Raw genomic sequence first — 26298 nt, 5'->3', positions numbered from 1 at the left:
AGACCGCCGTCATATAGCTGGAATTTTGCTGAGTGCGGCGTAAAACAACAAACAAACAAACTAATGGAGCCTTGGAATCCACTACAAATGAGGAATAAGCATATCTTCATGTTTTGTAGTCAAGCAAAGCGTTGACAGTACTGAGGCGACGTTTTAGGCACATACTGGCCTGGAATAAACCAGGGTCCCGTTGTACAAAGCGATCTTAGCGCTGAGGTGATCATACCTTAAGTACAGCGGCACCTGGTCCATGGGAAAACGATACCAACCTGTCGGAAACGAGTCCCCGTTGATCGTCCTTACAAGCTGACATATCAAATTCCAACCACGTGAAGCACATTTAAATCGCTCCAGCCTTGATCTGGGAACCTTGTTTCGGCATGCTCGCCTTGATATTTCGCGTTAGTTGAGCCCTTTCTGTATACAGGTCAGACGTTTGGATGCACGGTAAGGGTTCTCTTGTTTTGTTTAAACGTCTGGACAGTACTTTGAGGTCATGAACAATCATGCCACGTAAAGAAATCGATTTATTTTCAAGGTTGATGCATGACAATACATCTAAACATGACGACCCACGTGGAAGACGATGTCGTAATGGAAGACGATGTCGTAATGGAAATGGACGATTTTAAAAGGCTGCATTACAGAGTGAATGAGAACCCACCGATTTACCTTAGCCTTCTATTTGGTATTCAGGTAAGAAGCGAGCAGTTAATAAAGTGGGGTGTAGGGTTGTTACTTTTGAGTAAGAACATATGATAGACTATTTCTTACTGACTTGATTTTTGTTAAAGCATTACGAAAGAAATGTTGATCTCAATGCTTGTATGGTGCATTAACCCATCAATGCAATGCTGTTCGCTCACCTCACCTCGATATATTGTTGAGTGAATCGTTAAGCAACAAACAAACCATACTTGCCGTAAAAGGCGACTATGCTTGTAAAAGGCGACTAACGGGATCGGGTGGTCAGGCTCGCTGACTTGGTTGATACATGTCATCGATCCCAAATGCGCGGATCGATGCTCATGCTGTCAATCACTGGATTGTCTGGTCCAGACTTGATTATTTTACAGACCGCTGTCATATAGCTGAAATATTGCTGAGTGCGGCGTAAAACAACCAACCAAACCAAACAAACAAACACTCACCTCGCTCAATTTTTCCCCAGCAAAGTATGCTGTCCTTATCCAAGAGCTTGACTGTGTGCATCCTTGTGGCCGAGTTAGTATGTTCAGACAAAGACGAACACATGAAAACAAAACTCTTCTCCTCTACCCTGTTGATGTCAGGGATCTGCACATTATTGCAAAGCACCGTTGGAATACGGTAAGTTCGCTTCGTTCATATAATTTTCTCTGGTATACAGTGGTTCAAGAACAAGAAGAAAAGATAAATAAGATAAATGAATTATTGGTTCAGAGAGAGAAAGGCATGAAGGAGCATAATTATATTAACCACAAATAACACAACGCTGTTGTGGAAAAAAATATTATTTATTTTGAGTATTGGGCAATACAGTTGATACATATGCATCGGGTAGGTCTATTTAAAAATAGTTTCTTGTTTAACGCCGCACTCAGCAGTATTCCAGCCGGCGTGAGTATGGACAAGATAATCCAGTGATTGACACCATCGAACTACGCAATAAGCCATTTCATCAACAAGGCCAAACTACTAAAAATAGAATTTTAGATACTTCCGCTCTATTTTGGGTTCGCGCATGCGCGAAAAACGAGGGACAAACATTGCCATTTTGTCCCTCTTCCGCTTGTTAGAATCGTAGCGCGGTTTCGGATATTTTAACACGATGCCAGCTAAACACTGTGCGTATGGGATCTGCCGAAGTGACAACCGCTATACGGATAGGCCTGACATGGCAGGGATCCATTTTATTTTGTTTCCTAAGTTTCACAAGCAGCCTGAGAAGTGTACAAGGTGGGTTCGGGCGGTCGGGTAGCCTAGTGGTTAAAGCGTTCGCTCGTCACGCCGAAGACCCGGGTTCGATTCCTGACATGGGTACAATGTGTGAAGCCCATTTCTGGTGTCCCCCGCCGTGATATTGCTGGAATATTGCTAAAAGCGGCGTAAAACCATACTCACTCACTACAAGGTGGGTTCGCGCCTGTCGTCGAGAGGGCTTTACGACGGACAAGGTCAACAAGTACACCTACATATGTTCAAAGCACTTTATCGGCGGGAATGGTCCTTCACTTGAACATCCCGATCCTATCCCGGTAACATATACATTTGATCAGGTACGTGTTATGATTTGTGTATTTTTTTCATTATAACGTCAGACACATAGATCTAGATCTATGTCGATACCACCATAGGTAGACTAGGCCTAGAAGGTCAAATTAATGTTCGATGTTCAAAGTGTTTACTGGATATGTCATACCACATTTTGTCAATTTGGTGAACAGTTTTCAGATTTAACAACTGATTTAGATTTATTTAATTAGGAATTATGACAACATTAATTTGGGTTCAAATGTCATGGAAAATTGATTAAAGCAACCATGTGAGCAATAAGTAGATTCTAGGCCCATGTTCCAAACATAGTGGCAGATTTGTGCAGTCCATATATTATTTTTTTTCTAGGTGGTGAAATTTTCTAAGAAAAGAAAGAGCCCTGTGGAGAGATGTCCCCTTCCAAGTAAGGTATCCAGGTTGGAGCCCACTTCTACAGCAGGTGATGGCCTATCTTTACTTGCAGTGTGTGCAGCTGACGACCCATACACCTCTAGAAAGCACCTGGAGTGGCAGGAAACAGTCAATACTGAATTGGTATGGACCAAATTTTGTATTGCCATAAATGTATTACATTTGTAAAGTTTTTTTTATTTAAGCCTGTAATCAGATGTAAAATGGGCTCTGCAATCATATTTAACCGTGTAAACAATGGTAAATATTAGATCCATATTTTGTTTAAGTAAAAAAAATTATGGTATGCAATTTTGGAATGTAAACCATTAATAATGTTATCCTAAAGGAATATTTACTTTGAATATAGACATAGTTGCAAGTCAGTGTTAGCTTCAGCAGATAACTTGTTTATGAAAATGTCGCCTTACACCTAACCTTAAAGGGTTAGACTCATTAATGTCATTTCACCATGGCTAGATAATAAGCAGTTGTAATTTAAAAGTTATTCCCTGCCCTTTTCAATTTCATTGAAATTGATAACACTGTTTTCATTGATGCATTAAGCATTTAAGCACGTTGTTTGTTCACCATTTGTTTATCTCATTAATAGCAGCTGATGCAATCATTGTAATAGGTGGTATTATGGTATTGTTGAAATAATAGATTTTACAAGTATGACCTCAAGGCAACAGGAGGGGCGGTGGGGTAGCCTAGTGGTTAAAGTGTTCACTCGCCATGCCAAAGAATGGTCTCGATTCCCCACATGAGTACAATGTGTGAAGCCCATTTCTTGTGTCCCCTGTCATGATATTGCTGGAGTATTTCTAAAAGCGGTGTAAAGCCATACTCACTCAGGCACCAGGAACTTACTTCAACCATGACATTGCCACTAAGATACAACAATTTCCTAACCATGCCTTAGATGTTAATGATCAAACATTATGTATCATAAGTTAATTTTTATGTCAACAGGAACAGAATGTCTGTGCTACTGGTGCTGACATAGAAGATGCTACCTTGACTGAGCTCAGGTCCAGTGATGCTGCCTGCCAACCAATGCCAACAACGAAGCATGAGTCCAATCAGACTGAGTTTGTGTGTTCCAGCATTCTGGTATCTAAAAATTATGAAAAGATGACAGCACAAGTCCCTGATTCAGATTGTGAAATAAGCAGGGATCTTGACAACAAAAGCTGTGATTTACTATTTATTAATTTGGTATCTAATAAGAAGAAATTCAAGTACTATACTGGCATGAAAACTGTTCATTTTAATCATCTTTTTGCTTCCCTTGGTGACAGTGTAAATGACATCTGTTACTGGCGTGGAAATAAGATAAGTTCCAGTAAACCTGGCAAGTGCCGGGTTTTATCAATCAAAGACCAGCTTGTTTTGACACTTGTCAGATTAAGGAGAAACTTTCCAACAAAAGATTTATCCTATAGATATAACATCAGTGTCGGTTCTGTTTCCTGTATCATTACCACTTGGATTCAGTTTTTGTACATGAAATTTATTACTTTGAAAGATCACATCTTTCCTTCTAGACATCTTATCAGGAAAACATTGCCATCTGTGTTTAAAAGCTTCAAAAACATCAGAGTTATTGTTGATTGTTTCGAAGTGTTTTCTGAGCGACCAAGTGATTATGGTGAGCAAGGTAACATGTACTCTCAGTACAAAACTCACAACACCTTGAAAGTTTTACTTGGTATTTCTCCAACTGGTGCTGTTACATTTTTGTCTGATGCATATGAAGGTAGCATATCAGACAGAGATATTATCAGGAAATCAGGCTTTCTGGAAAAAATTAACCCAGGTGATTTGATCTTAGCCGATAGAGGCTTCAATATCAAAGATCTCCTCATGAGCCGTAGAGCACACTTGAATATTCCTCCATTTCTAGGCAAAAGGGACAAGCTGACTCCTCAAGAAGATATCTTGACTCGATCTATTGCTAGAACAAGAATACATGTGGAGAGATCAGTGGGAAGGTTGAGGGAGTATCGTATATTAAACACAGTTATTCCTCTTTCAATGAAACACTTAGCGTCCCAGATAGTTTTTGTTATAGGAATGCTTTCCAACTATCAGCCACCACTTGTTAAATAGGGCATTAGCCCATTACCATGATTGAATTTATAATACATGTGATAGGAGGTACGATAATTCTAGTCAGAGTAGTTGTAGTTATCGGCCGATTATTTTTCAATATCTCATAAATACTACTTTTTTTTACAATAAAAAGCGCACTAAAACATGTACATCATGAACCAAGTCATCACTCAGCATCTATCGCCAGGTTCCATTTGCGATGCCATATATCGGTGATCAATCATGACTTGTCACTACCTGCAGCAAGAAATAATAAAAGAGTAATATTGCTCGTCAAATTTTTATTGACACCTCATGTATATGTCCACGGCTGGCGCTGGTGAACAATTTTAGACTCATGTCTGTTTCAGTTTTCACTGCGTCCTTATCAAATAGCTACTAATTAGTTAATCAGTTTTATTTTTGTGAATGTAGATGTTTGAATCATTCACAATTGTGATCTGTTCTGTGTCATAATGTTCATACATATTATCCCAGAAAATCGTTTTTGGAATCATGCTAAACTTTCTTCAAAGACATGCAGCCATCATCATATGAGCTTTGAACCACTTTAATATTTAACAGCATTGTTGGCTGTAGTACTTCACCTGTGTTATTACATGTCCCTGAAGGTGAGATGTATCGTCATAACTGTTATTAGAATACAAGGTATTACAATTATTTCACTGTTTATCAAGGTATTTTTCCCAACAACTGCAGCATGTATTGGAATGATCATTTGAACATGGTATTGTTGTACAAATTGATATGTCTGTCCTGGGAACAGGCCTGAAACATTGACCCAGTTTCCGTATAGGAGGTATGCACACTTTTGTACAGCGTGAATAATTGACATGTCAAGACTACAAGAGTAAACATTACGGAGGTATCACTCAGCGAGAAGTATGATTCGTTGTGGTTATATTAAAAAAACTACACACTCACAACCATTGTTTCAATTGTAACAGTATCTGCATGTCTCCACTGATCTAGTTTATGATAAAATAATATTCCAACAATGTAACTATTACTTTGAAAATAGTAATAATGAAAAATATTAATAACATTACCGCTGTAGATATGCAAAACATTTTTATGCCTTTCAGCCCAACCATTTTGTCACCGCCATAATTGTTTGTTAAACTCTAAACAATGTTTCCTTGAAAACAATAACAAATGTTTCAGGAAGCCATTACTGGTTTTGTTTTCATGATATGATTGTTTCTATTACATATTATGTATTTAAACTCAAATATTAATCAGATGTTATGCATCGACCAAATCGGCGAGCCTGACTACCAAATCCTGTTAGTCGCCTCTTACGGCAAGCATGGGTTTATTTAAAAAGTAGATCGAAGGAAATGGAAGCAATTTCTTTCACAAATGTAAACATGTTGAAATAGTATCAAAACTGCCAACAACATTGGCAGATGCACATACTCAAATAATAGATCACATTCTTTTTACACTTGGCATTTGGTTATAATAATGTAAATGAAAATAGTAAGGGCTCCATATGGCAAAAAAGTCATACTAGATAAGGTCTTTTTGTCACAACCACAGATGCACATACTCAAAATATTATCACGTAGTTGGAGAACATTTCAATACCTGGACTAATCAATAACGGAGATTCCTTGTTTTACGTTTTTTGGTCAGTTTCTTTTTTTAATTTCTTTCTTTCAAAGAACAGTAATTGTGAGTTGAGTTACTTGGTCTGTTTCTATGTACTGTTTTGTATCCAGTGTCAGTAACTGTTGTGGAATGTGGTTTACTTGTAACAATTACTGGTTTGAGTTCATATATGATGATGATTGATTGGTTTGTCGTTTAACGCCGCACTCAGCAATATTCCAGCTATATGACGGCGTTCAGTAAATAATCGAGTTTGGACCAGACAATCCAGTGATTAATATCATGAGCATCGATCCACGCAATTGGGATCGATGCCATGCATCAACCAAAGCCTGACCACCCGATCCCGTTAGTCGCCTCTTACGACAAGCATAGTCGCCTGATATACTGTAGTTGTAAGATGTAACAAAACAATTCATCCATAATACTAAACAGAAGTAAAACTGCTTGTCCATTCGGATCATTCCGCTGAGGAGAGTCAAATAATGCATACAAATCAAAATCCGTAAAAATTGCAATAGAAGCATCATTAAAAGTTACAAAAAGTGACTGTGATATCAATATTGCTTGTTGAAATGATTCTATTAAATTTGTTTTCCCTGCTTCAATATTTGGAGCACCTGTGACGGGGCCATAAAACTGATTGTGACCTAAATACCCCTCATAGCCTTCGGTGTTAACTTTGTGACTGTAGAGAGCTGTGCCTTTATCCAACCGATTAACGAGGTCAGTGAAACACGGTACAGACGCAAATAGATTCGAGCCATGGGACACAAAATATATGATAACGACCAGAGCTACGGCTGTACATTGAATTCCAATGCATTAAAACGGTTGAAAAATACTACAGCCTTGATGCAAATTCGCCGACACACTACTCCGATTTTGCTTTGACTTAGCCACTGTGACATGTGAAACGTTTGGTAGCTATGTGCGGTGCAATTATTAAAATAAACACACGGGGGACTGGCTTAATTCAAAATACGGAATATAACCATTCCAAATATTTCCAGTGAATATGAGCATCCAAGCAATCAAAAGTGTGGTATGTAGAATGTGGAATTCAGCCATATTACGTTCATAACATATTTTATATTATGCTGTTATTTACGATCTCCGGAGTACAGTTTTTCTTTTGTATGCACCGTGAAAATCAGAAAATTAGTCCTTGAGGAAATGAGGACATCGGATTACACATGAATGGTTTAATAATGTCAGCTAATGACCAGAAACGGTCAGATGCATCAATTAACTACATAGACACGATTTTGAAGTATCTCTTATTGCTGGAAAAGTATGGCGTCAACATTCCACGCACATGATTTGTATGTATTGTTTCCGTAAATGCGTTTCTTGAAATTTCAATTAAACCAACATGTCGTCATACATGCTACAAAATTAATGTTTCCCTTATACTTCCCGGGGAAGAATAATGGCCATATAAAATATGCAAACGTTCTTATTCTAGGGGTTGATTTTAGGGAAAACGATCAAAGTGACCTCCTCAAACATGTGTAAGACTGCTTTAACCTTTAAAACTAAATACACAATAGATGGTAAGCTGACCAGGGAAACTACAGCAGAAAGACAAAAGAGACTTGCGCATGGGTCAGAATCTGGCCTGACCCAGTTAGGTGGCTATTGTTAAATGCAGGGTTTATTGTATTGAGGGCTTGTAAAACAACCTGTAAGGTTGTTGGTTTGTTGTTTAACGCCGCACTCAGCAATATGCCAGCTATATGACGGCGTTCTGTGCATAATCAAATCTGGACCAGAGACAATCCAGTGATTAATAACTCTAAGGGTTTGTAGTGTACTGTATGTAAAGTTAAAAGCTGAAATGAAACATCTAAAATATCTAACTTATATGTACAAATACGTAAAACTTGACCTGGCCACAATATCGAAATGCATTTACAAACATACTTTGTAAAGAAACTGAATAAGCATTGGTACCAGTAAATGTGTTTTAGAAATATACCTGTAGAATAAGTATACTAAACCTTTGGTAGTAAATCACACCCATTGTTAATGTACAGCTAAAACAAATGGAGAAGTGTAAATAACTACGATATCGAGAAAGAGCAAAACGAAATTGTTTAAATCCTTTGTTGTGTAGGCTACCAGTCACAAATTAAGGCAATCCTAGCAAAACGTGGAAGAAACATGCAGTATGTCAACTACCAATGCAGAGTTGAATTATACTGGAAAGGCATACATGGTATTATGTGATACTTGTTCACTTTTGAGTAAATTACTTAGCATTCCTACATTGTTATGTGATTCCTTTCTAGTTCTTGGTGTCATCTTTGAAGTCCTGATGCATATATGGAGATGACGAGGAACACAAGGGACGTTGTATCATACTGTAGTCGTCATCTGTGAATACTTGTTTATTTTGTTGTTGTTTAACGCCGCACTCAGCAATATTCCAGCTACATGACGACTGTCTGTAAATTAATTAGTCTGGACCAGACAATCCAGTGATTGACATCATGAGCATCGATCCATGGAATTGGGATACGATGACATTCATCAACCAAGTCAGCGAGCCTGACCACCCGATCCCGTTAGTCGCATCTTACGACAAGCATAGTCGCCTGTTACGACCTGGGATGCTATCATACATGTATGCTCACGATGGATCATGGAAATCATTGATAATACCAGCTGTTCACGAAAAGGGTCATCATATCCTGCTCTATCAGTAGCATCTCATGTCACACAAGTTTCATCAAAAAGTGAATGCCAGGTGTTAACATCATAGTATGTGACATCATGTTGACAAGCAACATATTAAGTAAATCCCTCTGCATGTCCACCGCCCCAAAACTCATTTATAAGCGCAACACATTTTAATGTGCGGGATATGGACCTGCGACTCCTTGATTTGTAGTCCTTCACTCGACCACCTGTTCCACGGAAACTCCTGTCGTCATGAGTGTCAATTTTAGTGTCAAAAAAAGGGTTCACGTTAGTTTAGTTCACATATCCTGATCTATTTGCCATCAAGGCTTATATGACCTCATTACCCTTATAACGATTAGGGTCTGGCTAAGCAAAACACAATTATGCTGGTGACACGTTTCCATCAGGTCACCAGCTTAATCACTTCCCTTCACCGGGTTGCCAGTTCCTGGACACTTGAATGGGAGTATGGGAGACCAGGGCTCCAGATAGATTTTGAGCCATTGAGCGTTATCATTCACATTTGGTAATAACAGTTTGTTGTGGTGTTCGGTGTATTATTACTCTCTTCCACTCTATTGGGTTTTCTAAACCTTTCACCACGTTTATTATAAGTCCTGGTGGCATATGTGTTATGCAAGTACCTGGAATCTGATTTGCACGTCTAATATCAATATATATTATTGATCTTATCTATATTTGACTTATTGCATAACGATAGCGCGCCCTAGCACAAATGTCACTTGTCGGAACAGCCTACAAGTGACACTTGTCAGAACAGCCTACGACCCGTGAAGACCCGGGGTAGAATAGGTCTTCAGCAACCAATGCTTGCCGTAAAAGGTGACGATGCTTGTCGTAAAAGGCAACTAACGGGATCGGGTGGTCAGGCTCGCTGACTTGGTTGATACATGTCATCACTGGATTGTCTGGTCCAGACTCGATTATTTACAGACCGCCGTCATATAGCTGGAATATTGATGAGTGCGGCGTTAAACAACAAACAAACAAAACAAAAAAAAACCCAGAATAGCCTACATACCAACTGTTCTCCTTCAGCTTGCCACTGTATCAAGGACCATCCGCGGCCTATGTGGTACCTCTCCTGGCACTGGCTCCACTGAAGGAATGGCGGTGCCCAGATTTGACCAACTTTGGTAAGTGGTTCTAACGGTCCAATGATGTTCAGTAATCACATTGTAAATTGTACACATCAGAAGTAAATAATGTCATAACTTACAGGAGGTGGGGCAAGAGTAGCCTTGGTTTAACGCTGTTTTTAACGGTATTACGTTTGCATAGAGCTCAAGCTTAATTTTGAAGGGAGTTGGGTGGATCGTATATCGTGACCACATTGAGTATTGCTGTGCACTTTACCGCCCACCTAGAGGTATAAGTTGCGTCCCTTAGCCGTGCCAAAATCCTGTGATCTTTGGTTCTGTCCCAAGATTTGCCCTGATTAGCACTTTGGGCTTTCCTCCCACATTTAAGCTTATACGCAGCTATATTAGTGATGTAAGACCACGTTAAACTCACTACATGGTAACTACAATGTTAACTTAGTGTTAACTGTTTTTAGTCGGAAGCAACATATGTCCCAAGTACCTGTATTCGTCATGCCTTGACGACGTTTCCTTGGAAGCGGCCAAACTAAATTTCTGCTGAAAATTCTTGAGAAATACAATACGCTTCAGACTGTTGAAAAAATCCCGAAATTGCCTGTCACAAAATTACATTGTAGTAAGATAATAAAACTATTTAAGGGGAGTTGGTTATATATACGTTGATTTATTTTTTAATTAAAGAAAATAACTGCTTTTGCAGCTGTAGATGAAAGAATATCCAGTCACCATACACAACCCCCCCCCCCCCCCCGAAAAAAAAAAAAATTATGGTTTATTGGGATCCTCTTCTGATGTGATGTTTAGTTCCCGAGAACTCTTAATAAGAGCGTCATCTTACCTTGTGATAAGTAATAATTAATGTTAATTGTACAGTTACGCAACGAACATGCTTCATCTCCGTTCTTTATGACAAATTGCAGGACACTATTGCATTATGAACGTGACCGAAAAAACTCAAAGCTAAATGTTGAAAAAGAAAGTTATTTTAATGTTACACTTACAAATAACCATTTCGTGACCACATTGCTATCTTTTATGAATAATGTTTAAAATCATGCACATATACAAGGCCCAAAGTTATTTACGTAACACACATTCAGCTGACACGACGTGATATAACTGGAATAATGTTAAAAGCGGCTTTAAACCCAACTCACTCACTCACTCACTCACTCACTCACTATTTACGTAACATGAGTTGAGTGATCCAGCAGAAACTGTGGTACCGTAAAACTCATACAAGAGTGAGTCAGTTAGTGAGTTGCATTTTACGCCATATTTTAGCAATATTTCAGCAATATTGGGCTTCCCACATTGTACCCATGAACACTCACACATGAACCATTAGGTGTAATGTACTGCAATTTTTATAATTCAGTGTCCAATTATGATATTACATAAACCCATTGCTCAAAGTTGCGCAATAGAAGCTATACCTCTCAGTTGAATTTATCATATGTTTGATTTTCTGTTTAAAATATATAAAAGTAGCAAAATCTTATCAATAAAATGAACAGTACTGCCCCTTTGACACCGATCAACAAAATACGTTTACGTTTTTTTATTTTCTAAATAGGTAATGTAATTTTGAAAATGATACACAAATGCTGATGGGAATCTTAGATAGTTCAGCTCAGTAAATCAATAAATTTGCTCTTTTCGACACGCATTAGAACAAACGTGGTAGGGGTCATGTCTTTGCTAATGCATTTCTTACCCCAGTCTTCATTGAATCAATTCATTTTTACACAAACCTACCCAGTCACAAACCAATGCAGGAACGAGTGCTCGTTAAATATACATAAGCAAGTTTAACAACAGTGTTTAAAGTTTCAATGACATTAAAAACAAATTCGGTATACTTTCTTTTACCCCTCAGATATTTCTGGTTCCTACATTGGAGACTTACTTTAGTGCATATAACCCTCAATCTTTTTCATTCAGGGCCGGCCAACTTCAGTTTGACCAACTCCAGCGACGTGGACGCTCTATACAGGGAACACGTCATCATCCCTAAAATCCAACTGGTACACCATAATCTTCTATTTACATTTTGTATAACATTGAAGCACCAGATGAAATGCTATACGTGACCAGCACTAGAAACATGTATGATTAGTTATCCTCTTTCGTTTCTTTAAGAAAATTGATCAAAGTTATTCTGATATATCACGGGACCAAAAGCCGAAATTAACAACATTGAAACAAAGTAGGAAATGCATGCAATGACCGGATTTGGGTATGTTTCCCGATATGAACTTTCTTTGGGCGTTTATTTCATATGAAGCTTAGCCTTGGAAACATATTATAATCGTATATTTCCGTATGCACAAGAACCATTGTCATGAATACTGTGACCGGATTTGCAGATATCTCCAAGCATGAATTCAAAAGTTGATACCTCAGTAAATACTTGATAATAGAGTATTTCCAATGCATTTCTTTCAGTTGTAATAGAGCTGAATGGGTACTCCATTTTATTAGGGTTTGAAATGTGGGCATTTCCTTTGACGAGGAAAGATTTTGTGAATTTGCACATTTTCAAATGTTTTCATGCCGTTGAAAGGCTTGTATCATTTCCGGAGATCAAGGGTATGTAGTTGGTTAATTTTTATATGCTCATATTACCGGTACTAAGATGATCAAATGTGTCAATTATTTGAAAAATAGAGTTCACGTTATTTTATTTCACATATCCTGATACCTTTGCCATCAAGGCTGATATGACCTCATTAACCCTATAACGATTAGGGTCTGGCTAAACAAACCACAATTATGCTGGTGACACGTTTCCATCAGGTCACCAGCTTAATCACTTACCTTCCCTGGGTTGCCAGTTTCCTAAACACTTGAGTGGGAGTGTGGGAGAACAGGGTTCCAGATATATTTTGAGCCATTGAGCGTTTTCACTCCTGTTATCATTCACATTTGTAATGATAGTTTGTTGTGGTAACCAGTGTATTATTTCTTTCTTCCACTCTATTGGGTTTTGTAAAACGATGCGTGGACTCTTCTGAAAAGGATTATACTTCTCTCTCTCTCTCTCTCTCTCTCTCTCTCTCTCTCTATATATATATATATATATATATATATATATATATATATATATATATATACCCAAATTATTCGAAAATAATTCAACAGAAAATCTTTTTAAGCTGAAATTGTCCAACAGAAGTCCCCATACACTGTTATGATGTTCCTCGAGGTTTTAGAGGATAATATCATCTACAAAGTCAGATTATGTGCGAGTTCCCATCATATAAACCGCATCACAGCGTGCTAATACATCAAGTAAGGCATTTTGTAATATACTGAACAGCATTGAAAACGCACCACCATGAAAATGGATGTATTTTTATCCGGGCTTATGTCATATGAAAATATATAATTGAATGAGTAATATACGACGTTCTGGACGAAGCATGAAGAAGAACAGCTCGTCAAAACACATTCCTAATTTTTTTGTGAGCGACAACGCCAAAACGCAACAAATTGCGCGTGCATCATGGAAAACGTATTTTGTTTCACGGGAAGCATGCAGAATAGGGCTATAAAAGACAAACTTTTAAAAGCCACATCACATCAGACGTTAAGGGTACTGACACAAGAAATGCCAAGATTAACAGCAGAGGAACGTGAACGTGTCTTGGGCATGCTTCAAGTTGGTACGTCAAGAAGAGTCGTTGCACAACGGTTTCAATGCCATCATTCAACAGTCAAGAAGACAAGAACCACCAGAGATCGACCACGTCCGGGTCAACGTCGTGTAACTACACCACGTCAGGATCGCCATATTGTTCGTCGGCATCTCCGTGATCGTACACTTCCGGCTACCAGGACTGCAGCAACCGTACAAGGCCGACGGAATTGATCAGTGCTGACACCGTACGTCGACGTCTCCGCTAAGCAGGGCTACGTGCTCGACGTCCATATGTTGGACCCATACTCACTGATCGACATCGAAATGAACGTCTGCGTTGGGCCAAAAGGCATCGTCGTTGGAGATTGCGGCAGTGGCATGGCGTGCTGTCCTCTGATGAGTCCCGTTTTCATTTACGGAATGCTGACGGTCGACTGCGAGTGCGGCGTCGACGTGGAGAACGTTACCACAATGACTGCGTTGTACAGACAGATCGATGGGGGGGGGGGGGGTGTTATTGTGTGGGGTGGCATCAGTCCATCAAACAGAGCTCCATGTTTGTCGTGGAAGAGTTAATGCCCTTTACTACAAGAATAACATATTGGCAAATCACGTCATCCCATTCTTTCATCAGCACCAGGATATGCACACCTTCCAGCAAGATAATGCAAGAGCGCACACGGCACGTGTTTCAACACAGTACCTAGCGAACAATAATGTGCCTCTGCTTCCATGGCCAGCCCTGTCACCCATCTATCGCCAATTGAACATCTATGGGATTACCTGGGTCAACTCCTCTCACGTCGTCCGCAAGTACGGAACCTGAGAGAACTTGAAGATACACTACGTCAAGAGTGAAAGCCCCAGAACACTATTCGCAGACTTATTCGATCAATGAGAAGACGTTGCATGGGCTGTGTTGCTGCCAATGGCGGACATACCAGATATTGACTTTTCATTTTAACCCTATGTGTCTTCCTCACACTGATGACGTAAATGTAATTACTGTGTGGTATTCCTGTTTCCTTTGTCGTCTTTCTTAATAATCCGTCTATGTCTGTTCTAATTAAAATCGATCATTGCTCAAGTTGTTTTTTGTAATATTTCAAGATTTATTGCTGGTGCGTTTTCAGTGCTGTTCAGTATATATGTATGCCATTTTTGCATAGCTCAAAGGGTTTGTTTACCACGCCAGTCAGGGTGAGCATAAACACATGAATAAAGTAAATCTTTCTCACATCCAAATACGGTTTTATCTAACAACATAAGATGCCATTGTCGTTAACCTTAGACCATTGTACATATTTAGCAAGCTGTTGTCTAACTAATATGGCAATACCACTTGAAAGTCTACCAAAGTCGGAAATCTTTTCAGCTTCTTTGATCCAAAACTTGAAGCCTGGAAATATCAAACTTCTGTTACGCCGATGAAGTCAAAAGGATTTAAGTATTCGGTAAAATCCTGATTCAGGAGCTTCCAGAAATCTAATGTTCTATTCTCATATTTACAATCACCAACACGAGGCGTCCCTAGCGGGCTGCTGTCCTACCCCAAGCCTTAGATCGAGAACTCAGAGTGAGTGAGTTAGGCTTATCGCCGTTTTTAACAGTATTCCAGTTATATCACGGCGTGTCAGCTTAATGTGGGAGGAAAGCCCGAAGTGATGCAGGTCTCAGACGTTTACCACTTCGGTGAAACCCACAGGCACGGGTATGGTGCTGACAAACCTAAAAACATAATCGGGGAGAACCGGGATTCGAACCCACAGTCATAGGTTTCTGGCGTGCCCAAGGGACGCAACTCTGCAGAGCGAATCGCGGCGCCTTGGACGACGGGCCACCCGTTCCCCCTCGAGAACTCAGAAGTCTTGAGGAAAGGGAAAAGAGTCAAGTATAATCGAGAAATATAAAATAATTTTCTCATGGCATAAAATAAAAGTGAACTTATGTAGCCATGACACAATTCTTCTGTGAATAAAAGTGAACGGCTTAGTAGAAGTAGCAGCTGACTTCCGCCCGGAGAACGGAAGGTCGTGTGTTCAATCCCCGGCCACGTCATACCAAAAGTCGTTAACATATGGTACTTGTTCTTACCCTGCCTGGCGCTCGGCATTGAAACAATGAAAGGTCGGCTCGGAGTCAGTATGCTGTGTCTGAGTGGGGTATCCTTGTTAAATTGTGGCATGGTATCTCAGTGAGCTAGCAATATAAAATCGGCATCAGTCTGGACTAGTACAAGCAGCCACACACACACACACACACACACACACACACACACACACACACGTGCATGCACATCGCTATATAAGTGCAATAATCCTCGATCGCGACGTTAAACCCAATTTCACCTCACCGTTTAATGCCTCCGCGTACAACATGACGGCCGATTTTGAGAGAAATATTGTTATTTTACTTAAAAAGGTTATATAATTTCATACCGACAACATTTATCCATGTTTTGTGTAATATGAGAGACACGTGAATGAGTGAAACTGGTTCCAATGTGGATTCGTCTCAATACTGGCCGTGTTGATGCATAGGACTGAGGTACATGTAAGTCCAATGATCTTCAGATGATCTTCATGCGATGTTCTTGTTTATTGTCACAACTAGTACCGTATTCGACGTAATAAACGCCCAGGGCGCTCTCAAAATTAGAAAAAGGTGTCTCTTATATTTCTTAGAATATTATTTTGCTGAAAAAAACAGAGTTGAAAGATAAATTTCGTGGTTTATGGTGACAGCCTGAAATGTTAATGTACGACAGATATATTTTTGCAGAATTTAATTGCCCATATTTAAGGATACATATAACACACGAGTGTGTATTATACGCGAATAATTAAGTGTTGTGTACATTGATCAATCGGAAGGGGTGCTAATTGGTATTGTTCACTAGCCAATATATCAGCAAATATCGCCGTGGGCGCTTATTTGAGTGGTGCGCTTATTTCGTCGAATACGGTATTCCTGTTCCCTGTAGCTGAAACACTAGCCAATATATCAGCAAATATCGCCGTGGGCGCTTATTAGAGTGGGGCGCTTATTACATCGAATACGGTATTCCTGTTTCCTGTAGCTGAGTGGGAGTCTCCTTGTGGCTGGATGCATCCACACCATTGTTGGACTGACGGGTATGGTAGGGGCGGTACTCCGGTTTATTGGCCCCCTTACAGTGGTCCCCGCCATAACACTCATCGGAATCTTCATGGTCAAGGCATTGGTGAAGTTCATATCCACACAATGGGGAGTTGGTCTATTGTGAGTAGCCCTTGGTTTAATACGAGTCAGAATGATCTCAACGTTGTCATGTTAATAGAAAGAGCCGAGATAATGGAGAACGGATCTCCTTTGCTGATTGCGTTTCGTTGTGTGTTCATGCTTTCAAGCATTGGATTGACTGTTCCAAAATCGAGTATTTAAAAACTATGTTTTAGTGTTATGCTTACTGAAGTGTTGAGCAAAATATTTTCTTTCACTCTTCTGAAAATAGTAACTTCTTACAGTTGCGTTGAAAAACACGTTTTATTGGCAAATATACTTTATTATAGACACGTGAATATCCGGGTTAGAATTGGCCTTCAGGGATCGGCTGGTCAGGCTCGCTGACTTGGTTGATACATGTCATCGATCCAAATTGCGTAGATAGATGCTCATGATCTCAATCGCTGGATTGTCTTGTCCAGACTCGATTATTTACAGACCGCCGTCATATAGCTGGAATATTGCCGCGTGAAGCGTTAAACATCAAACAAATAAACTTCTTGATGGGAGTATACAATTTAATAAGGATATTATCGGAATGTTTTCTGAGGTTGTGAGATTTTTTTGACAAAAATAACTATGTGATAAGTAAATATTTCTCCTCATCCCTATAGCAATTCTACAACTTTAATTCCATTATTACCCTAACTAGATATGAAAACATGATAGCTGTTTTTTGTCTGTTGAACTGTAGAACAATTTTAACACTATCTGCGATCAAGCAATTTTCATATAATGTCTTCTGCATAGTATTACGCAACTAAACATTACTTCAAGTTCGATTTAAGTATATAATATTTGTATGTGTTTCGCAGGACGACGATAACTGCCGTCGTGCTGTCCCTGTACCTTGCTCCCTACAACACACCTATACCCTGTTGGGGAAGAAAACGAGGCTTCTTTATCAAGAAATACCCACTACACAAAGTCTTCTCGGTGAGATTGTTTAAAGGGATTAGTTTCAGCTACAACTGTTTACATTACACCAATAGAGTCCATCATGTGTTGCTAATGCTTCGACCTGTGTTGTACCTAGACCAGACTTGATTATTTATATCCCTCCGTGATATAGTTTGAAAATTGATGACTGCGAAGTAAAAACAACATTCATATACACAGCAATCTCATTTAAATCAGATCTTAGTTCTCGCTACTGCTAAACAAAGATCTGAGGACATCCCATTAGGGGTCACGTCAGACCGACCTTTCTTCCGACCAATCAGAGCGTCGCTTACCAGATCATGAAAGTGACAGTCGGAATGTGATTTCTTATCATGCAACCTCGAAAAGTTTAACAAGGGGTATTCCGGACGATAGTTACGGACTTAAAAACTGAATCCATACAATCTAGACCATCTATTAGCCATTCCAGAATGTTATTTTGTTCAGGTGTCAAATTTGTTATTGAGAATTTGTCAAAGTCGCCAATTTGAAATTAGTGCCGTAAAGCACGAGAAAGCTGCCTTCTGATTGGCAAATGTCGACTTCTTGTCAGTCGTTTCATTGGTCGGTCAACGTTCGTGCAAGGTTGGTCTGACGTGACCCGTATATGGAATGCCCTCAGATCTTTGTTTAGCGGTAGCGGGAACTTAGATCTGATTTTAATGAGATTGTATACACAGTAAACTACGTAAACAAACGAGCACGCTTATAACGAACTGACGGATATAACGAATTGTTTTTTTGGTGCCGGCCAATTGCTGTATATATGCTTTTAACGAACTACGGTTATAACGAACTAGAATAAATGTTCCCTTGTATATATCCACATTTACTGAACGTGGTGCCCCAGTGAAGATCCGGGTTAGAATTGATCTTCAACAGGCTTGTCGTATGAGGCCACTGACGGGATTGGGTGGTTAGGATCGCTGACTTTGTTGATGCATGTTATCGTATCCCCAAGATCGATGCACAGGATTTGAAGCACTGGATTGTTTAGCACAGGCTTGATTATTTACAGACCACCGTCATAGAGCTTGAGGGGGCACGGGTGGCCCAGTCGTCTATGGCGCCGCGATTCGCTGTGCAGAGTTGCGTCCCTTGGGCACGCCAGAAACCTATGATTGTGGGTTCGAATCCCGGTTCGCCCCGATTATGTTTCTAGGTTTGTCAGCACCATACCCGTGCTCGTGGGTTTCACCGAAGTGGTAAACGTCTGAGACCTGCATCACTTCGGACTTTCCTCCCACATTAAGCTGACACGCCGCGATATAACAGGAATACTGTTAAAAGCGGCGTTAAACCAATCTCACTCACTCACTATCGTATCCCCAAGATCGATGCACAGGATGTGAAGCACTGGATTGTCTAGCACGGGCTTGATTATTTACAGACCACCGTCATAGAGCTTGAATACTGCCGTGTGAGCAACAAACAAGCAGTCAAGCAAACAAACTGAACGACTCGAAACTTGCTGGAACTGGCAATTTGCCCTAGGTTTTATTGAGAAAAAATGAAAACATACAATGTATCTATGACACTTGTTTCATAAACAGATATTGATCGCGATGATGGTTGGTTGGATTGTAAGCCTCATCTTGACGGAGATGGGCGTGTTCACATCAGATCCGAACATTCGCCAATACCTGGCCAGGACGGACGCCCGGACACACATCATCACTGAAATTGGATGGTTCTCCATTCCGTATCCAGGTGATATAAACTAATTGACTAAACTGGAACCCGTGAAGATCCAGATTAGAATTGGCCTTCAGCAACCCATGCTTGTGGTATGAGGCGACTAACGGGATCGGGTGGTCTGCTTTGCTGACTTGGTTGATGCATGTCATAGTATCTCAGATGCGTAGATTCATGTTTGCGATGTCAGTCACTAGATAGTCTGATTTTATTATAATAAATATAATGTCCTTTGAAGAGACCCGGTTGTCCCTGTCCCCTTTGGTGCAGAAATTATCTGTGCAGAGTTGCGTCCCGTAGGCGTGTCGGAAACCAGATCGTGGGTGCGAATACTTGTTCGATCTAATTATTTTTGTAGGTTTGTCTTCACCTTACCCATGCTCGTGGGTTTCACCAAAGTGGTTAACGTCTAACACCTGCATCATTTCGGCCTTTCCTACAACATAAAGCTGACACGCTGTTATAGCTGAAGAAATGCCCTAAGCGGCGTTTAATTAAACTCGCCCACGTTCATAGCAGTAAGAGAGAGTGGGATTATCATTTTTTGACAAATGAGGTTCATTGTAAATACATAAGTTATTATTTTAGGTCAGTTTGGTCCTCCAAATATGAACGTTGGCGTCTTCGCCAGTTTCCTCATCGCAACGTTTCTCTCCATCATCGACTCTCTTGGGGATTATTACGCATGCGCTAAGGTGTGTCAAGAGCCCGCACCTCCCTCCCATGCAGTCAACCGTGGTATATGTATGGAAGGAGTCGCTTCTACCCTTTCAGGAGCAATGGGAATTGGCCACGCAACGTCAACTATTGGCGGAAACATCGGCGCAATAGGAGTCACCAGGGTGAGATTGATGTTTCTCTTTCACCATATCTTGGTTTGTCTAAAGTTCAAACGTTGTAGCCACAGAATGAATGATTTTATATAATTGTATAATTGTTGCTTGTTCGTTTTCATTATGCATTATGCAAGTACCCACTTGTTTCGAAATTCGTGGGAAAGTAATTAGTTCCAAGCTATTGTCTGTTATTCCGTACCGACATTAAAGTGCGTCCTAAGACATCATCGTCCCTTAATACTCTGGTACAAGTGATTCAATCATAATTTTATCTCATTTTTGTCTTTTACAACTCGTTTTGGCAGATATTCAACATTGATTATTGGTTTTCTCTGGCATTGACGTTTTTAATAATTATTAAAATATAAAATTATCATAAATATTAAAATTGTGATGCAAGACCTTATTTCCTTTACACGGATCAATTCGAGGATCTTGTTACCGAGTAAGATCTAGATTGCTGAAACGTCTTTTATATCTTGTATCATATCTCGATGTTATATTAAGTAGGTACATTTAGCTCATCAACTTACACTTTTACAGTCGAGTGTACTCGTGTTGGGTGGGTTGAACGTCCATTGGGTAACCATGTATAGAGAGTTGAACTTCCTTTGGGTAACAATGTATAGAGTGTTGAACTTCCATTGGGTAACCATGTATAGAGAGTTGAACTTCCATTGGGTAACCATGTATAGAGAGTTGAACTTCCATTGGGTAACCATGTATAGAGAGTTGAACTTCCATTGGGTAACCATGTATAGAGAGTTGAACTTCCATTGGGTAACCATGTATAGAGAGTTGAACTTCCATTGGGTAACCATGTACAGAGAGTTGAACTTCCATTGGGTAACCATGTATAGAGAGTTGAACTTCCATTGGGTAACCATGTATAGAGAGTTGAACTTCCATTTGGTAACCATGTATAGAGAGTTGAACTTCCATTGGGTAACCATGTATAGAGAGTTGAACTTCCATTGGGTAACCATGTATAGAGAGTTGAACTTCCATGCACACCTTCGGTTAATTTTAAAATAACATTCGTAGGTTGCGAGCCGGCGCGTGTTTCAGGCGGTAGGCTTGATTTACATCGTGTTCGGCATTGTGGGGAAAATAGGAGCCTTCTTCATCTCCATCCCCTACTCGGTGCTCGGTGGAATTCAGATCGTCAACTTCGGTATCCTCTTTGGCGTCGTTCTATCCAACCTCTCCTTGGTCGACCTGAACTCTGTCCGCAATGTGTCCATCCTCGGCATCTCCTTGATGATGGGCCTGATGATTCCTCACTGGACACAACACAACCCAGACACAGCAGCCACAGGTAAGTCTGCCTACCTAGAGGTTGTCACTACAGGTAAGTCTGCCTACCTAGAGGTTGCTGCTACAGGTAAGTCAGTCCACCTAGATGCGTTGACCACAGGTAAGTCTGTCGACCAATATGCTGTCACTACTAGTAAAGCTGTCGACCTGGATGCTGTGACTACAGGTCGGTCTGTCGACCTAGATGCTTTGAACACATGTATGTCTGTCGACCAATATGCTGTCACTACTAGTACATCTGCCTACCTAGAGGTTGCCGCTACAGGTAAGTCTGTCGACCTAGATGCTTTGACCACAGGTAAGTCTATCGACCAATATGCTGTCACTACTAGTAAATCTGTCGACCTGGAAGCTGTGACTACAGGTAAGCCTGTCGACCTAGATGATTTGACCCCAGGTAAGCCTGTCGACCAATATGCTGTCACTACTAGTAAATCTGTCGACCTGGATGCTGTGACTACAGGTCGGTCTGTCGACCTAGATGCTTTGAACACATGTATTTCTGTCAACCAATATGCTGTCACTACTAGTAAATCTGTCGACCTGGAAGCTGTGACTACAGGTAAGTCTGTCGACCTAGATGCTTTGACCACAGGTAAGCCTATCGACCAATATACTGTCACTACTGGTACATCTGTCGACCTACATGTTGTGACTTATAGTAAATATGCCGTCCCAGATGCTGTGGCCACAGGTAAGTCTGTCGACCTAGATGCTTTTACTACAGGTCCGTCTGTCGACCTGGATGCTGTGATCGAGGATAAGTCTGTAAACTTAGATACATTGGCCACGTGTAAATCTGTCGATCCTGATGCAGTAGCCACAGGGAAGTTTGTCAACCTAGACGAAGTGGCCACATGTGAGTTTGTCAAACTGTACGCAAGGGCCACTGGTGAGTTTGTCAACACAGACGTATAATGGCCACATGGAAGTCTGTCCTGGGTTAAGTTTGTCAATTCGAACTCGTACACTTTATGTAAGGGTCACTGCTATTTCCTAAACTGACATACTCACATATATTGTCTTGGGAATAAATGACATGACAGCAATTGGAAGAACTAGAATATTAGTGAACGTGTTCACATGATTGACATCACCAAGACCTTGATGACAACTCCGAAACTGATGATAAGGACCTTTCATAAATATTCAAGTTAAAGCTCAATATCGGTATGACCTTCCTGAACACACACTTAATTTCTAAACAATTGAAACTGAAATGAAAAATAGTAGGAGTTGAGATTATCAGACTATGAGTATAGTTTTACGCCGCTTTGAGCAATATTCCAGCAGTATCACGGCGGGGGACACCAGAAATGGGCTTCACACATTGTACCCATGTCGGGAATCGAACCCGGGTCTTCGGCGTGACGAGCGAACGCTTAAACCACTAGGCTACCCGACCGCCCCTTCAGTAAAATGAAAATACTCATCAAAGAATGTCTTCGTATCACAAGACAATATACTGATATTACAATAATAGATACATTGTTTAGCATAACCATGTATTTGTCCATTAGTCTACAATAATATCGTTTATCAGTGTTGAAACGCTGGAAATCGAAATGTTAACGCATCAATTCAGAAGATGTCAGTCAATTCTTAGATTTCCGCTTACACTGGACTATTTCAAGTACGTTTCACATGTTAACATCCCTGTTACAGGTAGTGAACAAGCTGACAGTGTAATTAGAAGTCTTCTCAGTAATCCTGCAATCATTGGAGGAGGCCTCGCCTGTTTCCTTGACAACACGTGCCCAGGTGTGTTTTAGGTGTGGCAATGATATCATTGAATGCAGTGTTATGTAAATATATATTTGAAACCAAAAACATTCTTGCTGTATTAAATGCTTTTAGAGAATGCATTCATGAAGTCAGTTAAATTAGTGCGGAGTTTTTTTTAATGTATTTGAAGCCCAAAACATTGTTGTTGTTATATTAAATGCTTTTAGAGAATGCATTCACGAAGTCAGTTAAATTAGTGCGGAGTTTTTTTTATGTATTTGAAGCCAATAACATTGTTGTTGTTATATTAAATGCTTTTAGAGAATGCATTCATGAAGTCAGTTAAATTAGTGCGGAGTTTTTTTTTATGTATTTGAAGCCAATAACATTGTTGTTGTTATATTAAATGCTTTTAGAGAATGCATTCATGAAGTCAGTTAAATTAGTGCGGAGTTTTTTTTTATGTATTTGAAGCCCAAAAAATTGTTGTTGTTATATTAAATGCTTTTAGAGAATGCATTCACGAAGTCAGTTAAATTAGTGCGGAGTTTTTTTTATGTATTTGAAGCCCAAAACATTGTTGTTGTTATATTAAATGCTTTTAGAGAATACGTTCACGAAGTCAGTTAAATTAGTGCGGAGTTATATAATTTTATGTATTAGTATTTCTAGGATCTCGCACCCAGTAAGATCAAGATTGCGAAAAAGTCATCTCATATATATATTATAATATAATATTTATTAACACTCTGCATGCACGACGTGGATTCAGCCAGTATCAATGTGATTATCCCAGGTATCCAAAATACTGTATTGTTTTGACAGGGACTTTAAAGGAACGGGGACTCGTCGGCTGGCAGGTGGACATGGTGGAAGATACGGAAGCAACTGATGACGAAATGGCCTCAAATAAAGATGCATTCAGCAATGAAGTTCAAAACAAAGGCGATAACACGACAGAGGAGGGCACGGTATACGACATCCCGTTTCTGCCGTTGTCGTGGAAGACATCACGTTGGTTTAAGAAAATCCCCATTTTACCCGGATACAAGCAGAGACGTGGGGGTGGAATTTTCAAAAAATGTCAGAAACATAACTGACAATGACGATATTCATTATGGGAGGAGAGTGGTGCATGTTCAATGTAGTCAGACGGCTGTTTACTTTATCTTGCTTATGGGGATGATTTAGACCTGCCTTGATAGAGTTCGAGATTTCGTTCCAGTGATCATCCATTCTGAGAGGCAGCAGAGTTGCGTCCCTTTGGCGTGTCAGAATCCTATGATCGTGGGTACAGATTCGCCACGACCATGTTTTTTGGTTTGTCAGCACACTGAAGCTTAAATACTGTTCAAGGAAGCATGAAACCAAACTCAGTCACTCACTCACCCACCTTATACATGATTAAGGCATAAACAGCGTGTGTTATCAAATTTGTGTGTTGTTTTGGAAATGGCATATTATTTATGCTTAGTCAGATTTATTAGGAAAACCACAGCCGATAGGGTGGATAGATTTTGTGAAATGTTCACTCTTAACAAAAAGTACGGAGTCATGAATTTACATGTAAATACTAAGTATTGCAACAAAGACAAGTGTTGACGACAAACATTCTATGCAAGAACGTTTGTGTCTGTAAAACTTACCAAAAACACATTCCATAGTTTGCACGTGCCTCATCATGCACGATTCGTCAATGTTTGTTTGTTTACTGTAACGCCACACTCGGCAATATTCCAGCTATATGACGGCGGTCTGTAAATAATCGAGTCTGGACCAGACAATTCAGTGATTGACAGCATGAGCATCGATCCACGCAATTGGGATCGATGACATGCATCAACCAAGTCAGCGAGCCTGACTACCCGATCCCGTTAGTCGCCTTCTACGACAAGCATAGTCGCCTTTTACGGCAAGTATGGGTTGCTGAAGACCTATTCTACCCCGGAATCTTCACGGGTCCGATTTGTCAATGCTTACCCCAAGCAGCACTACATCCATTGAATGCCATGACCAGCAATGAGCCCACATATTCCCCCCATTGAACACGTCTGGGACATGACAGGGAGACGCGTGCGTCAACGTCATTGGCCGCCGACCACGTAGGCTGAACTTGTCCAGTCGCTGCAAGAGGAGTAGGACAGACTCCCTCAACTCCATTGGGAGACTCACAGGCAGTATGCCTCGTCGAATGAATTTTTATTTTTGTACATCCTGGCGATATTAGACCGCCTCCGTGGTCTAGTGGTAGAGCGTCCGCCCGGAGAGCGGAAGGTCCGGGGTTCGATCCCCGGCCGCGTCATACCAAAAGACGTTAAAAGATGGTACTTGTTGTTACCCTGTCTGGCGCTCGGCTTTAAAGGGTTCAAGCAAGGACTGGTCGGCTCGGAGTCAGTATACTGTGAGTGGTGTATTCATGTTAAACTGCGGCATGGTATCTCAGTGGGCTAACACTATAAATCGGCATCAGTCCGGTCTAGTACAAGCAGCCACACACAGACACACACACACACACACACACGTGCATGCACGTCGCTATATAAGTGCAATAATCTTGGACGCGACGTTAAACCCAATTTCACCTCACCTCACCTCCTGGTGATATTACTCACTACTGTTCCAAAACGTCACATTTCCCATCTTACCCCTATCGTCCATGAAGATCGTTGGCGGTCATAACATCTAC

At 40.3% G+C, this 26298-nt stretch overlaps 2 protein-coding genes across 2 annotated transcripts; both read left to right on the top strand.

The window, feature by feature from the left end:
- Positions 1-156: 156 nt before the first annotated feature.
- On the top strand, positions 157-25045 carry LOC124150952 (solute carrier family 23 member 1-like). The gene is made up of 12 exons (XM_048393618.1): positions 157-447; positions 539-696; positions 1172-1329; positions 10126-10223; positions 12135-12217; positions 16913-17094; positions 17913-18033; positions 19593-19749; positions 20323-20576; positions 21615-21888; positions 23553-23648; positions 24438-25045. Exons 2-12 carry the CDS (start codon positions 547-549, stop codon positions 24710-24712), a joined length of 1848 nt encoding a protein of 615 aa, XP_048249575.1. The 5' UTR covers positions 157-447; positions 539-546; the 3' UTR covers positions 24713-25045.
- Positions 1651-5898, top strand: LOC125378251. The gene is made up of 4 exons (XM_048393619.1): positions 1651-1938; positions 2114-2258; positions 2605-2790; positions 3622-5898. The coding sequence occupies exons 1-4, from the start codon at positions 1811-1813 to the stop codon at positions 4759-4761; spliced, it is 1599 nt and encodes a 532-aa protein (XP_048249576.1). The 5' UTR covers positions 1651-1810; the 3' UTR covers positions 4762-5898.
- Positions 25046-26298: the final 1253 nt, after the last annotated feature.

The sequence above is a fragment of the Haliotis rufescens genome, unplaced genomic scaffold, assembly GCF_023055435.1.
Source record: "Haliotis rufescens isolate VD_foot unplaced genomic scaffold, xgHalRufe1.0.p SCAF_12, whole genome shotgun sequence".
NCBI lineage: Eukaryota > Metazoa > Mollusca > Gastropoda > Lepetellida > Haliotidae > Haliotis > Haliotis rufescens.
The sequence above is the reverse complement of the archived record's forward strand: the minus strand, read 5'-3'. Positions and strand labels throughout refer to the sequence as shown.